Source organism: Carassius auratus, unplaced genomic scaffold (genome assembly GCF_003368295.1).
Source record: "Carassius auratus strain Wakin unplaced genomic scaffold, ASM336829v1 scaf_tig00217684, whole genome shotgun sequence".
NCBI classification, from domain to species: Eukaryota; Metazoa; Chordata; class Actinopteri; order Cypriniformes; family Cyprinidae; genus Carassius; species Carassius auratus.
Window position 1 is genome coordinate 7,895 of NW_020529185.1, and position 15,383 is coordinate 23,277.

Consider the following 15,383-nt stretch of genomic DNA (forward strand, 5'->3'; position numbering starts at 1 on the left):
TGGCTTTTTGGTTGAATTTATGTCCGTTCTGAATGACATGCCATTTCAAAACAAATGTCTTAATATTAGTATTTATGAAAAATTGTACAATTAATTTCTGAACAAGTATTTGACTTATTTTCTGCATTTTTTTGCAAGATTTTAAAATCATTTTCTCATTGGAGAAATCTTGTTTTTATCTTGTTATAGGTGTAACCCCTACAGTTAATATTGGTTTATTGGTTGTTTTTATTGCAACTCTGAGTGAAAAACCAAATTTCAATCAAATAACTAAACATTAAATCATTTTTACTGAGCGAAGACATTTTCTCACTGTGTTTTCTGTTACAAATATCTTATTCAGTCTTAAGGACTAAATGTTTTATTAATTGAAGTAACGTCGAAGTCCAAAAGGCAAGTATTTTAATATCCCTGCTTCAGTGGCAGTATTATATGTCTATATGTAGTCGTTTAATGGTCTTCTACATGAACACAGTCGTCCATGTGATAATTAGCCCACATAAAGAGTCTGGATTTAGGACGCTGTCAAATATGGGTCAGTCGTTCTGAGTCCTACAAGCGTCCTGGAGCTGGTGTTAAAGCGACTCTCTTCAGTGTGAGTGTGTCCGGTCACGCCGGGTCAAAGTGGCCTTTCTGTTTTACAGCCCGAGAGGCTGGAGCCAGGTGTGAGGTGCTGTTTGAATCACTGTGACCATCAGATTTACGACCCCTCTTGTGCTCAGAAAGGCTCCCGGGTCAGGGATGTGTGACTTGGCCTGTTTTATATTCCACAGGAATCCTTGTTCAACCCTGAACTGTGAAAGAAGTGTGATGGATTGGTCTATTTTCAGGGGCGTCCTGAAAACCAGGACAGATAGAGTTCTCATGTGAAGGGCTCTTCTCTAGGGTTTCGGGAAGACTTTGGTATTTTTGGCTCAGGAGTTTGTATAAATGACTTCATTCACATCCGTCAGTGACCTGGGACTCGACTCACTACAGCTCATTTATCAGTCGCGTTCTTGCTCAATAGTGCTTGAAGTGCCACACAACAAAATAGCTTTTTTTAGCAGATCTTTATTAACTTTTTGGTTGGATTTATGACAATTCTGAGTGGGAAAAAAGCAATTTTAGAAGAAAATGCATAAATATTACACTATATTTAAACCATTTCACTGGAAAAGTTGACCTTTTCACTCAGTATTTTTAATGAACCAAAACTATGTTGCAATGATTATTTGTGACCCTGGAGCACAAAACCAGTCTTAAAGGTCAATTTTGTGAAATTGAGATTTATGCGTCATCTGAAAGCTGAATAAATCATCTCTCCATCGATGTGTGGTTTGTTCGGAGGACAATTTTGTCTGAGATACAACTATTTGAAAATCTGAGGGTGCAAAAAAATCTAAATATGGAGAAAATCATCTTTAAAGTTGTTCAGATGAAGTTCTTAGCAATGCATATTACTAATCAGAAATCAAGTTTTGATATATTTATATTAGTAAATTTAAACATCTTCATGGAACATGATCTTTACTTAATATCTTAATGATTTTTGGCATAATAGAAACATTTATAATTTTGACTCATACAATGAATTATTGTCTATTGCTGCAAATATAGCCCAGAGACTTCAGACTGGTTATGTGCTCCAGGGACACGTTTGAGACCTGCATGAAACACAGTGTGGTTAAAGTGACTTTTTTCCAGTTTCTCAAGCTGTGAATTTGTATAGAGAACCAAAAATGTAGTTGTTAGCTTCTTTTAAAGTACCAGTTATAATCCATTTTGACCCCAAAGCTGTTTCTTTTCCATCTACAGTCTGACACTGTGGGATTTAAATGCTGTTTTTAGTACGTGCCGCAGCGTTTCAGATGCATGAAAAGCCTCTCAGTAAGTCAGAGGGTTTGTTTATCTTTCGGCGAGCCGCTGATACGAGGGGGTACGAGTTCCCTCTTCCTCTTTGTTTCTCTAACACAAAGGGCTGTGCTTTGGACCGGCTCCTGCTGTGTTTGCACCTCTGTGGCCTTGAACGCAACAATGGCGTTGTCCTCCAAAAAACTCCATGAGCACCATGCCATTACCAGCCCTTTTATTCAGGCCAACAGTCGTAAAAGGCTTAGTGAGCATTCGGGATCTGTTATAAGCATCCTATATTGGTAGGTTAGATTTGGTTTTGGGGGAAAAAGACAATTAAGATGGATTTAAGGTACAGTTGTTGCCCTGTTTGGTTCGACAATGGGAGCCAACATCATTGGCCAATTAGCCGAGCTGTTGAATCCGACACTTTTCGCGAACCCCAAGGGAAGTTTTCATTTCATGAACACAAAGTTGTTGGTTTGTACCTCGCCGTTTGAGGTAACAACAAAGCCCACCCTGGGTAGAAGAATCCAGTTTCATAACTTCCTCAAGCATCCCTCATTCAGGAAACCAAGGCCTCGTCCTCGTCGTCCTCGTTGTTTGTTTAAACAACAGGAAGGTCTTCACCTTTAGCACATTCCACAGGAAATGAAGGAAAATGAGGTAAACTGTCTCTCTAGGCAGGACCCTGAGGTTCGTGGGGTCAGTACTTGGGCAGCTGACCGTACAGCGCTCACAAAGCGAGAATTCATTTCCATTCTGCACTCATCATAATCTTTCAGATGTGTTCATTCAAAGAACTCCTGTAGGTTTGTTTTTCTGTCACATGTATGAAGGAAAAGCCTTGGTCTCCTTGTGGATTGGAAACTGTTGAACAGTTCTAGCATTTCTAGTTTGGACTAGCCTCCCAAAGAGTGTATTTCCCCAAATGGTGCACATACTAACATCAAAACAATGGTATGGAAGTGGATTGGCTCTGATAGGGATGGCCTTTTTTGATTTGCATGATAAACACTCTGTAAGGTACCATGTGGAGTCTTTCGGGTGTTGTGGTCTGGACCCGATGACATCTTTGTTGTCTTGAGAAGCGAAAGAGTGATGTATGACTGAAACCGTATTAATGCATAAAGGGCCACTGTAGATAAAATCAGTTTATGAACACTTATTCGTGATTTAAACGTGTTTTTTCTTAAAGAGCCAAATGACAAAATAAAATGGAGATTTTTAGTATACAATGAGAATTTTTTTTTCCGCTTACTATATTTTCTTTTCGATTGATTTAAAATAAAATAAAAACGAAATCTGCTTTTTACATCAAAATGATTTTTTTGAAGTCTCATTTTCCAGATTTAATATCTGGGGTCACAAAAATAAACTTTTTTTATAAACTGAAAACAGGTTTATTTTTTCGGACACCACTAGCAAATATTTTATTCTATTGTAACAATTAGTTCACATGCATGCATGTATGTACGTATTTATTTATTTTAAGATGTCTTCTCATCTTATGCAACTTGATTTAAAATGTTTAGAAAATTGTACTGGGAAACTAGACAAAAATATAGAAAAAGAAAATGTTAAATGTTAATTATTTACCATTTTTCCTTTTTTTAACCCTTTCAACAAACGGCAAATAACATGTTCAATTCTAAACTCTATAAGACCAGATCCTGATAACATTGACATGAGATTTGCATGTATAAGAAAGAACATGCGTGATTTGTTGAGTGTTTTCACACTTAATAAGAAAACAAGATGAGTTGCTCAACTTGTGAAACTTGACCACTGCTGTTCTGTGTTTGTAGTGAAGGGGGTTTGGTTTAGAGGGTCCAGGGCCCACGCTGAGGGCCGAGCTTCAGTTGTTGGGGGAGTGGCTCCACAGGACTCCAGTAAATGGAAGAGACATCTGCTGGAGTTGCTCTCCAAACACTCTACTGTACACGTCCTGCATGAGAATTACGAGACGCCGTCTGCTTTGGATTTAAAGGGGATGAGGCTCAAACTGTAAACATGTAGTCAAGGATCTACGGGACTTTTGGTGAACACTGTTTAATTTGGAAAGCATTGAATAGGCTGAAGACGTTGCTGAGTGTGAAGGTAAGGTCACTGTTGGGTTTTTCCTTTTGTATATCGCATTGAAAGTCTTTCCTACAGGGGTTTAGGAGCGAATCATTTAACCTATATTTTGCTGTGCCACGTCCTACTTCTTCTAGTTATATTTGGAAGCTTTTGTAAACTTCTCAGATCTAGGTCTAACTGTAGGGGCAGCTCAAACTCTGTATGGTCTGTTGAAAAGAAAAAGGTGTCAGAGAGGTGTGTTGTGGGTAAATATCAGACGTTTCTAGTCATCTGGCTCCAGCGGGTCAGAACGCAGGTGGTCTTCAGTCTGTTGGGACAAGCCTAGAAACCATTTGGTCTTGGAATAACACTCCAGTTCTTCAAAGTTTGGCCAAAAGTTTGGGAGGATCACCCAAATGCTCAAAAATGAGTCAACACTGCCATCCTTCCTGTTTCTAACATCTAGTATTCTCTGATGGCGCTTTCAGTAAAACATCCACTTTGATTTTGTCCCATTTTAAGATTTTTTTTTTCTTGTATGATTAGAGCATTTTAATTGGAAATATGTTCAAAAATATGTTTTTGATATAGCAGTTGTATGACTTTCGGGGGGCAAAAACTATTCATTAGTTTCTATAATTGGTAATTGGACTGATATCTATGTGATACCAAAGTGGTCAATTTTAATGTTTTCCAATAAATTGAGAAATCTAAATATTTTAAAGGTGAAATGGTGCTTTAATTTAATACATATTTTACATACGTGTCATTTGCCATCATTAAATAGCATAATTTCTAATATATCAGTATTGTTTGGCTCCACTATACCTATCTGTGATTTATTGGCCACTAGTAAAACAAAACAAAAAAACGTTTAATTAATTGCCCATCTAAGGGTTTTATTTCTAGCTTAAGTTTTAGTTTGCTGTAGTTTTGTACTTGTTTGTTTGAGAAGATTCAAAGATGCTTTTGTATTCAAATGTTTTTGGAAGTGACATGTGATGAGAAACATGTATTTGTTGGATTGAAGTTTTATTACTGGCTCAACAGCCGTGGAGAGAAACTCCTCATTCGTGGAGCGCAGGAATCGCTCACATCATCTGCCAGTTCTGCTGTTCTTAACATTAAACCGAAGACAGAATTCCAGCACTGGCTCAGATCTGGATCGTGCCAAATCAAACAAGTCCTGACGGGCCGGACTAATGGAGTGGCATCAGTGCCAGAGGATCTGCCAAATATGAACGTTTCCACATTTACTGGGCCTATTGTTTTTACATGCACACCATTCATAATCATCTCATTAACCACATCATTTTTAATGTACCTATAATGAGTGTCATTCTGAATAATTTAGCTGAGAAAAATGGGATAGTTGTGTCAGATTATGGTCTCATTTACTGTCTCTGAAAACTTGATTCTGTTGGCATAGCTAATACTACGCTTACAGTAATTGAACGTGGTTTAACACATGCTATTTCTAGGAGAACTGCAACTTCACAGTTGCTCTAAAGTTGTGGAAATGAGCTATTCAAGATTAAATCTGTTATGTCTTCACTGGGAATCCTTGCAACACACATGCAAGTTATTCTGTTGGAGCGTGCATTTGCATTGTGTTGAACAGTCGTATGATTTTCATTAGCCTTGTTGAAGTATTGCAGAATTTAAAGTAAAGAATAAAGGTGCTTGAAATGCATTAATTCCCTAGAAGTCAGATGGTTCTTTGCTATGCTGAGGGTCCATTACCATATAAGTTGCTAGCAGTTACACAGTGTGATAACCGGGGTCCATCCCCTCCCCAGGCAACTCAGCCTCCACCCATCTACCTCCTATTGAGGGCCATTCAGGCCTCCCGTGGGTGGATCTAACAGATATGCATCTCAGACCTCCAAAGTCATGTTAACAAGCAGCTCTACAAGAGAGCAGGCTGTTAAACACTCTGAGCTGGAGGGCTTTTTCAGGGCGAGTGGCGCAGACAGGAACTGCCTTGGTTTCCCCGAGGTCCCTGCGATTCACTCAGAACCACTCAATCGTAAAATAACTGTTTATTTTTGATGCGGTTTCTCTTCACTTGGGATGTTGATTAGATCTGGGGGCTCAGGAAATGATGCTGATGGCATCTAAGACAGAAATTAGCATACTTAAGGAGACTGTTTAGCAGAATGGGTGTTGCCACTTTGAGCTCCTTTCCTCTATCAGTGACTTCCTCTGAAGAAAATACCATGTCCTAGTGGGTTTTGGGAAGACTTGTAGCATGGCAGGGAATATATATATTGTGCCAAAATTGGAAAATCAGGTTAATGATTGAGGAGTCTCTTACAAGAGCCTTGTAAAAGGTTATTTTGTCTGTATGATTTCAACAGAATTCAACTGAAGTGAATTTCAGACCTGATCAGACAACCATGTGGGGTCATTTCAGTTGTCCCCCATCATGAGGGGGTCTGGCATGCTTGCATTTGCTCCGAAAACTCAATTGGCACGAATACAATATCAATTTAATTGCAATGCAATAGACTTGCCCAGCTTTAATGTATAGTTGAGCCTTCTTATAATGTGTGTTTTTGTGAAAATGTTACTACGGTGAATCAGTTTTGAGGGATTTTACTGATGCATTACTCTTTCTACTTCTGATCTGGTTAGATAGTCATAACATGGAAGATTAATTATCTCTCGAGTAGATGCAGTATTTTTTTTTTTATTAAGCCAGTTTTAGATATTTACCACAATGTGGCATTAGTTTCATTAAAAAAAAAAAGTAAGCACATTTTCCATTTTTCATAATTCTTACAGCATTGGGAAATAAATAAGATCTACTCATTTTCATTGGTGTGATACATGATTTGATTCTGTTAGATTCACCCTCTTTCGTTGTTGATGAACCTATCTGGATTTATCTTCTCAAACCAGTCCAAATTGCTGTAGACGAGGAACTAACACCTGTCAGCATGTTCAGTCCATCCGTCTCACCTGTTTTCATTCCAAAAGCAGCAGCTCCAGAGATCAAAGCGTCAGATGATACGTCACTCAGCAGGACGTGATCCGGTGTGGCAGGTTCTAAAACACCGTCCTCAACAAACAGCACAGGGGCTTGAAGAAAGACATGGTTTCAAAGCATTACCATATGGCTTTGTTGTGCTTTGTGTCCTGAATGGACTTCAAAGGAGGGACGGGGAAGAACGTGTCTTGAGAAATTTCAGTCTGAAGTAAACTGTTGTTGGGGAAAGTCATATATGGCGTGCATTAGTGCTTAACTTAACCAGAAGAGCGTCCCAGTAGAAGGACATGGAAAATACCAGAAAGCTTCCACGGTGATGATGAGTCAGGAAAATGCATTAAAGTAAATAGACTGTAAAAGAGTTAGGATGGTTGTAGTTTGAAGGGAATGTCCGACCACATCACGGCAAAACTCTGCACAATAGCAGTAATAATAAAACTGCCATCGTTTTATGAGCAGAATCTATTTAACAGGCCTCCACCCCAGGCTGGAAGTCACCGTAACTGTCGTTAATGTTTTAGGATGCTGCTTTATTCCATTTGCCTTTCTGTTCTCATCCCAATACAATGCATCTTACGAGGCGTTTTATCATGTGGTTTTGTGATCCATGACACACTGTTTCCTCTCTAGGACGACTTTCTGATGAATTCCGGAGGGTTCCACGGCGCCATCAGGCCGCTCGACATGGAGCCGAAGGTCAACAAGCTCGCGTTCGGCTTCCAGCGCAGCTCCACCTCGGATGACGACTCTGGCTGCGCCTTGGAGGAATACGCATGGGTGCCGCCGGGGCTTCGACCAGAGCAGGTCAAACCGTCTCTATGGGTTCATGACAGTCTAGAATGCATTGCAGTAGGCATTAATATATAGGCCATCTCATAAATGTTAACATAAGAGGAAATCACTGGCTGGTCTTGATTGAACTGCTTTTGTAGTTTTAATAATCAGTTTATTTGTAGTAAATACAAGGGATTTTAATGTGATTATTTGTGTTAGGTTGCTAGCTGATTTGACTTTGAAACCTTCAGAATACGAACTTGATTCTTCTCAAAAGTGACTTTGCTGACTCCATTGATTTTCAAAGCGCTGTAGCGCAGTCATTTTATGTCCAATTCCGACAAATCATACATCATTTTGAAGGCCTTTCAAATGAAGAATGTGAAACTAAAAATAATTTGTTTTTGAAAATTGCCAGCACAGATCGCATTTAACCGAGAACTTACCTCATTGCTTACCTCATTGCTTTTATGTCAGAACAACACATTTGGGTTAGAAAACAGAGGCAGTCTAAACCCAAAATGGCAACATCTTTAGAAAAAATGTATTGATTTTGACATTGTTCGATGGGGAAAAACTGCAGTCCATTAACAGCAATGTCTTCAGTGTTAGGGAAGGACTCTGACTGAATAGTAACATGCAGTTCAACATGTGATGTGTTAGTTGTTATACAATAAATGCACCAGATGTGATCTTTATTAAAATTCCAAAATGTTAGCCAATCATTTTGTCAGCAGAGCTTGTCATAGTCACTAAGATTTAGAGGACCGACTGCATTTTTGCAGACACAGCTAAACACTGTGAAGGAAGCACCCCACAGGCATTTGGGAACAGGAAATGCTGCTTTTTATTTACAAACTACTTCATGGAAAATCTGCAAGTCATTATCTCAAGCTGCCAGACAAAAGGGCTTGAAACGATGAGGAAAAGCGGCTCGCTAACAGACAAACTTTTTTTTCCTGCCACTGGCCACAAAGGCGGTCCTCTCGTGGCTGGAGGCGCGCCGTTTCCAGCCGATGTCCCACACTTCCCCCCCCCGGCTGCCCTCGAGAGCACCCCTGAATAAAATCTGAAGTGGCGGGTGAGGGAAAAGGTCTAAAGCGATTTGGAGACCCATAAAATCCCAGTGCAGCTTTTGTGTTAAATGCAAGAGTCAACTGTAATGCCTTTATGGCAGCCGTTCTGTGGATTGCCCTGCATATTATAGGTGATTATTGTTGGGAAGAACACAAACACTCAAGAATAGCGTTGTTCAAGGGCCTACGGCTCAGTACCAGAGGTAATATGAGGGTGATTTATGGTGCCACTCTTCAACAGGTCTAAATGGCATTCCAGTAGACTGACTCGACACTCTTTATGCAGGAAAAGACAAGCTCAGTCCAGCTATTTATCTGGGGGCTGTTACGACCAGTGCTCATAAAGGGAGCTCACTCATAAGGCATAGGTCACAGTGTCAAAGAAGCACAATAGAGTACAGTAAAAAGCCCAAACTGGTGTCTCAAGTCTCAAGGGTCAACTTAGTCCTCAGGGTTTTGTTGACAGATACACAGGAATGACGTGCCAAAAAAAATCTGATTGGTGCACCTGATACGCCTTTCATGACGCACAACAAAAACACACTGTCTGATCAGTTCACTTGTGATAGATACAATACTAAGATATTTTTTTATGTAAGTCTCTTCTGCTCAGCAAGTCTGCATTTATTTGATCTGGAGTACATCAAAATAAGTAACAAATTTTAAAAAATTTTACCATTTAAAAGAAGTAATTTCTATTGGAATGTATTTTAAAATGTAATTTATTCTTGTGATTTCAAAGCTGATTTTTTTTTGCATCATTACTCCAGTCACATGATCCTTCAGAAATCATTCTAATATTACGGCTCAAAAAACAATTATTGTTCAGCTTTTAATTATTCGGCTTTGAAATCACAAGAATAAATTGAATCTTAAAATATATTCGAATAGAAAACGGTTCAAAAAGATTTGTTCATTGTTGTCTAGTTCATTGTTGGTAGCTTCCTTTTGGACTTTGCACATACTCTGACTGACCCGATCTGTCTCCATCTCGCCTCCAGGTCCAGCTGTACTTCTCCTGTCTACCTGAGGACAAAGTCCCTTATGTGAACAGCCCCGGGGAGAAATACCGCATCAAACAGCTCCTGTACCAGCTCCCTCCTCATGACAATGAGGTGAGTTTATAGAAACAATGGAAAGCAGGAGCTTCATCAGCAGCCATGAAAGCCCCTATTGTTTCCCCAGCATCGCTGCAGTCCAAAATGCCCACGCATCACATTTCAAAACCCCCTCAAATAGCCATTTAGCTGAAACGTGGTGTGTGTGTGTTTTTAGCTTCACGGGGTTTAGAGCTTCACCACATTCCCTGCCATCACAGAAAGAGGCTTTGTCACTTCGTATCTCTGTGGGTGTGTGTACAATGAGACTTTTGAGGGGAAGATTGTATAATGCTGCTTGGGGAGATTCGATCTGGCATTGATTTTGGTCACATAACATGCAATTTTATTGTTATCTGTAGCACTGTGGCGTCTCGGCTCAAACGTGCATTGCTTATGACTTAATCTTTTCCTTTAAATCAAGAGGTGTTCCTTTTTGCGTGGAATTCAGTGGGGATTAGCATAAAAGGTTTGCTAAACTAACAGTTATGCAACCAATAGTTCTAGCTAAGATAATTTTTTACTTTTGTTGCAGTGCAGTCTGATTTATTGGATCACATTTCACGCATTTGTATTTGTCCGACTCCCTCAATACGTTCTCTAGTTCTCCATCAATGCTTTTCTTCCTTGCTCAAAAAACCTGCATGTGGTCCGCGAGGGCTTCTTTCTGAATAGTTTGACAGCAAACACGTTTTAAATGTCTCCCTCAGGTGCGATACTGCCAGTCTCTCAGCGAAGAAGAGAAGAAGGAGCTTCACATGTTTAGCGTGCAGAGAAAGAAAGAGGCCCTCGGGCGAGGAACTCTGAAACTGCTGCCAAGGACGATGCTTCATGCGGCGTGTGAACACGTAGGTGTTTGAACCAAGAGTCTCGTGCTCTAGCAAGTGACTGTTTGGTGCTGATTGCTTAAACATTTTGCCTCCTCAGTGTGGAGAGAACGTCAGTGGAGGGGAGATGGTGGTGTTTGCTTCACGGGCAGGACCTAGTCAGTGTTGGCACCCAGCATGCTTCACATGTTCCACCTGTAATGAGCTCCTGGTTGATCTCATTTACTTCTACCAAGATGGCAAGGTCCATTGTGGACGGCATCATGCTGAATTACTAAAGCCACGCTGTTCCTCTTGTGATGAGGTGAGTTTTGTTTTCCAAAGGCCATGCTCATTATTATTTAGTTTCTTTAATCTTTGGGTAGGCATAAGAGGCACTTCCTCCAGTGCTTAGTCTCTTTCATTGCAACATATGAAAACATTTTAGAATCTGCATCTGAAGTGGCATTTGGATGTATTTACACAGTTTAATGTAGCTCAGAGGGGATGCATTTAACATGCAGTTACAAATGCAAAAATAATAGTTGGTTTAAAATATACATTTAAAATATGAACAAATAGATGAGTGAGTGAGTCATTGAGATTCAAATGATTAGTTCAAACAGCAGATTCAGTCAGGAACAAAGCATTTTACTGTGTTATTGAGTGAGTCACTGAATCATTTATTCAACCGATTAGTTCAAAAAGCTGATTCATTCAATAAGGAAACACTGTCCTGTGTGTTGCTCAGAGACGCAAAACATTGCTGTGATCTTTGTTTGGAATTATTTTGGTTGGTAAAACTGAGGCAACATTGTTTCTCAAATGTATGCCACTTAATGCTAACTTTATTTAACTTTTATTTAATGTTACTCGATAATGTCAGTTCACACATTGTTAAAACAACACTTAGCATATTATCGCAGAAGATAAACTGTATTTTGCACACCACAACCTCGACTCAAATGGAAAATGAATCATCCAAAAACTAATCACAAAATGAATCATTGTGCACCCACTTTTTGCAAATGAGCAGAGGTGATTTTTCTAACTTGCAAGCGCCAGACCACTGATTAGTCAAACCTGCTTTCCTGCAGTCTGTGTTCTTTTGACTTTAGTGTATATGCTTAAAAGTATACATTTGAATTAAGATATGTGGTGAAGTAAAAGTGAAATCACTGTATCGCAGACACCCCCACTCATTTGTTGCTGTTATTGTCCTTTCAGATAATTTTTGCGGATGAGTGCACGGAAGCAGAGGGTCGTCACTGGCATATGAAGCACTTTTCCTGCTTTGAATGCGAGACCATCCTGGGTGGTCAGCGGTACATCATGAAGGATGGTCGGCCGTACTGCTGCGGTTGCTTCGAGTCTCTGTACGCGGAGTATTGTGAGGCCTGCGGTGAACACATCGGTAAGCCCAAATGTCTCTCTAATGTCTCGACGTCATTTACCACAAACCATGTTATGCTTTCGCCTTTGAGAAGCTGACCTTTAACTCCTGTTTATTTTCTTCTAGGAGTGGACCATGCCCAAATGACGTATGATGGCCTTCATTGGCACGCCACAGATGCTTGTTTTAGCTGCGCTCAGTGCAAGGGCTCCTTGCTTGGGTGTCCCTTTCTACCCAAAGAAGGCAGGATCTACTGTTCCAAGGCCTGCAGCCTTGGGGAGGACGTCCATGCTTCAGATTCTTCAGATTCAGCTTTCCAATCCGCAAGATCTCGGGAATCACGGCGCAGCGTGAAGATGGGCAAAAGCAGTCGCTCTGCAGACCAGTGTCGACAGTCTCTTCTCTTTTCGCCCGCAGGCAACTACAAGTTCCCCGGACTCTCAGGGAACGCCGATGACACCTTGTCCAACAAGCTGTCACAGCTAAGCTTCGCAGATAACCACTTCTGGAGGAACAGGGAGGAACAGGAAGCACCTGAGGACCATGAGGAATGGGCTGAGCACGAGGACTACATGACCCAGCTCCTCCTCAAGTTTGGTGAACATGGGATGTTCCAGCAGCCGGACGACACCAGGCCGACTGACCTCTGGACGGCCGATTCTGAGGGTAAAAAAAAGATGGAGTCAAGGATGCCAGGCAGTGGTGGGAATGGCAACCTGGCCAGTAAAAAATACAAGGCAGACATGTACTGGGCACAGTCCCAGGATGGACTAGGTGACTCTGCGTACGGAAGCCACCCTGGACCTGCAAGCAGCAGGAAGCTCCAGGAGCTCGATTTGGAGCATGGAGCCAGCTTTAAGCATGAAGATAAACAGTGGTTTAATGACTCACTGGAGTGCATCACAGATGAACTGAAGCAAGCAGAGCAGAACATCAGAGACTCGATGGACTCCTTGGCACTCTCCAACATCACAGGTGAGACTAAAGGATCAATGTGCAATTGACATTCTTGAGTGCAAACAATGTTGGGGTAACCATTACTTTAAGTAATGCATTGCTTTTAAATTTACAAGAAAAAAAAGTAGCACAAGTCTTTGTTTTCCTATTTATTCAGCAACACCTTTTCCATGTTACGAAAAATTGAAAGGAAGAGCCTGAGGCTTATTAATTACACTTTTGGTATGAAAGGGTTTTTGGGTATTCTGTTATTAAAAAGGGGTGTTGATGGTGCAGTGGATAAGACACATGCCTTTGGTGTGAGAGACCTGGGTTCGAATCCACTGTGAGACACCAATGTGTTCCTGAGCAAGACACTTAACCCCTCGTTGCTCCAGAGGCGTGTGACCTCTGACACATATAAAGCAATTGTAAGTCGCTTTGGGTATAAGCGTCAGCTAAATATGTAATGTAATGTAATGTAAAAAATAAATGGGCATTCCAACCCAGGTGATAAAAATAATGAAATGCATTACTTTCCATAAAAAGTAACTAACACAGTAATTTTTTTGTGTAGTAACGCAATACTGTAATGCATTACTTTTAAAAGTTACTTTCCCCAACACTGAGTTGAAACTTGGGTAAATAGTATAGTATATGGTATTCAAACCAGGAACTTTCTATAGAGTTTTGCATCTTTTGGTGGACTATTGAAATGAATGTATACTTTGCACTGAACTTGCATGTTTCTTTCAGGTGCTTCAGTTGATGGGGATATTAAAGACAAACCATTGCTCTACTCCTTACAAAATTTCTCTGAGCTTGACCGCTGTGAGAACGCCAGCAACATGGGGACTCTGAATTCATCAATGCTGCACAGGAGCGCCAATTCCTTGAAGAGCCTGGCCTCTGAGCTGGAGTGTGTGGAGGTCATTGAAGAGGAGCGACAGGAGCAGGTGGTGCCGCTCCCAGAGGACAGGCCCAAACCACCTCACTTACCTGTCCTAAGAAGGTCCAAGTCCCAGTCCAAACCACAGCAGGTGAAGTTCTCAGATGATGTTGTGGATAACGGACGATATGACGACCTGGCGGTGCGGCAGCCTCCCATGAGCGAACGCACTCGGAGACGAGCGTACCACTTTGACGAGCAAGACCAGCAGCGCCCTCGTCATCACCACAGGAGAAGGAGGAGTCGTAAATCTCGTTCGGACAACGCGCTTCACTTGGTGCCCAAAGAAAAGGCCCGTATGTGTTTCAAGGAGGACCGCCGAGGTCCTAATGCTCACCACGGTCAGCCTTCCTATGCCCACGCCAATTCAGAGTACGGTTTGCACAACCAGGCGGCAGTGGAGAGGTTTTCACGTCTTTACGGGGATGAAGATGACTGGTGCTCTACCTGCTCCTCTTCATCATCTGAATCAGAGGAGGAAGGGTTTTTCTTGGGCCAGCCTATTCCACAACCAAGACAACCTCGTTTCCAATATTATGCTGATGAACTTCCTTTCGGCACAAGGACAAAGTCCAAACAGAAGCGAGGACGGAAGGGCAAAAACTGTATAATTTCATAAAATTGGGAAGGGAGTTTGAAACCATTGATCTGCATCTTAATATGCCTTTTTCAAGCTGTTACTTTGAATTAGAATACAATTTGTTCTGCATGGCTGTCCAGGACTTATTACAGTGGTCTTGCCATGCAGTGACGCTGATGGCCAACGCAGTATCTAAACCATGCTTAACGGCTGCAATAATGCATGTTAGGTGATGAGTGACTATAGTCTTTGAAAGAACCAGAAGAATATAATATTTATGAAGCCGCTTTTAGAAACTAAAGGAGACAATAATTTAACTTTGCAAAAATGAATGTGTATATATTTTGTAAAATGTTGAGTTAAAGCTATTATTTTTATATCCCTGAGTTTCAAAAGATTTTTTTTTTTTAAAGGAAGAAGTACTAAAGAGCGAAGGTTTGCAGCATCTCCACTTTTGTTAATCAGGGTTTTAAAAATAAGTATGTAACATTGGTCACTCAAATTGTATTAAAACATTGACTACAAAACATTATGCATTATGTATTATCCAAAGCTTGTTCGGGTGTCGTTTTATTGATGGGTCATACAGACAGATCACTGTAATCTGTATAAATGCAAACTGGAACAATAAGGCTAATAATAAAAAATGAGATATATAAATATATTATATACCTGCACATTTTATATTTTTACGTCTACTAATCCATTGTGTGGTTGAGTCTGTTAATTTGGGATTGTACAGACTGGGCAATTGTAGATTGACATCTTTAAATGCGGCATCACAATCTTTTTTTTGTCAGCTTTTTATATGCACTATATGCACACGAGGCAGTATATACAGTGTGACAAAGGCATGCTAAACAATAACAGAAACGCCAAACACTGA

At 40.7% G+C, this 15,383-nt stretch overlaps 1 protein-coding gene across 1 annotated transcript; it reads left to right on the top strand.

Annotated features, from left to right (window-relative positions):
• Positions 1–3,646: 3,646 nt before the first annotated feature.
• LOC113102088 (prickle-like protein 1) lies at positions 3,647–15,161 on the top strand. Its single transcript, XM_026265743.1, has 8 exons — positions 3,647–3,933; positions 7,517–7,690; positions 9,738–9,851; positions 10,544–10,681; positions 10,761–10,964; positions 11,867–12,053; positions 12,159–13,007; positions 13,725–15,161. The coding sequence occupies exons 2-8, from the start codon at positions 7,529–7,531 to the stop codon at positions 14,534–14,536; spliced, it is 2,466 nt and encodes an 821-aa protein (XP_026121528.1). The 5' UTR covers positions 3,647–3,933; positions 7,517–7,528; the 3' UTR covers positions 14,537–15,161.
• The last annotated feature ends 222 nt before the right edge of the window (positions 15,162–15,383 follow it).

Coding starts and splice junctions, on each gene's coding strand:
- LOC113102088 (XM_026265743.1), top strand. CDS start 7,529: ATGAATTCCGGAGGGTTCCACGGCGCCATCAGGCCGCTCGACATGGAG. Junction 10,965..11,866: donor GCTGTTCCTCTTGTGATGAG/GTGAGTTTTGTT, acceptor TTGTCCTTTCAG/ATAATTTTTGCGGATGAGTG. Junction 12,054..12,158: donor GGCCTGCGGTGAACACATCG/GTAAGCCCAAAT, acceptor ATTTTCTTCTAG/GAGTGGACCATGCCCAAATG.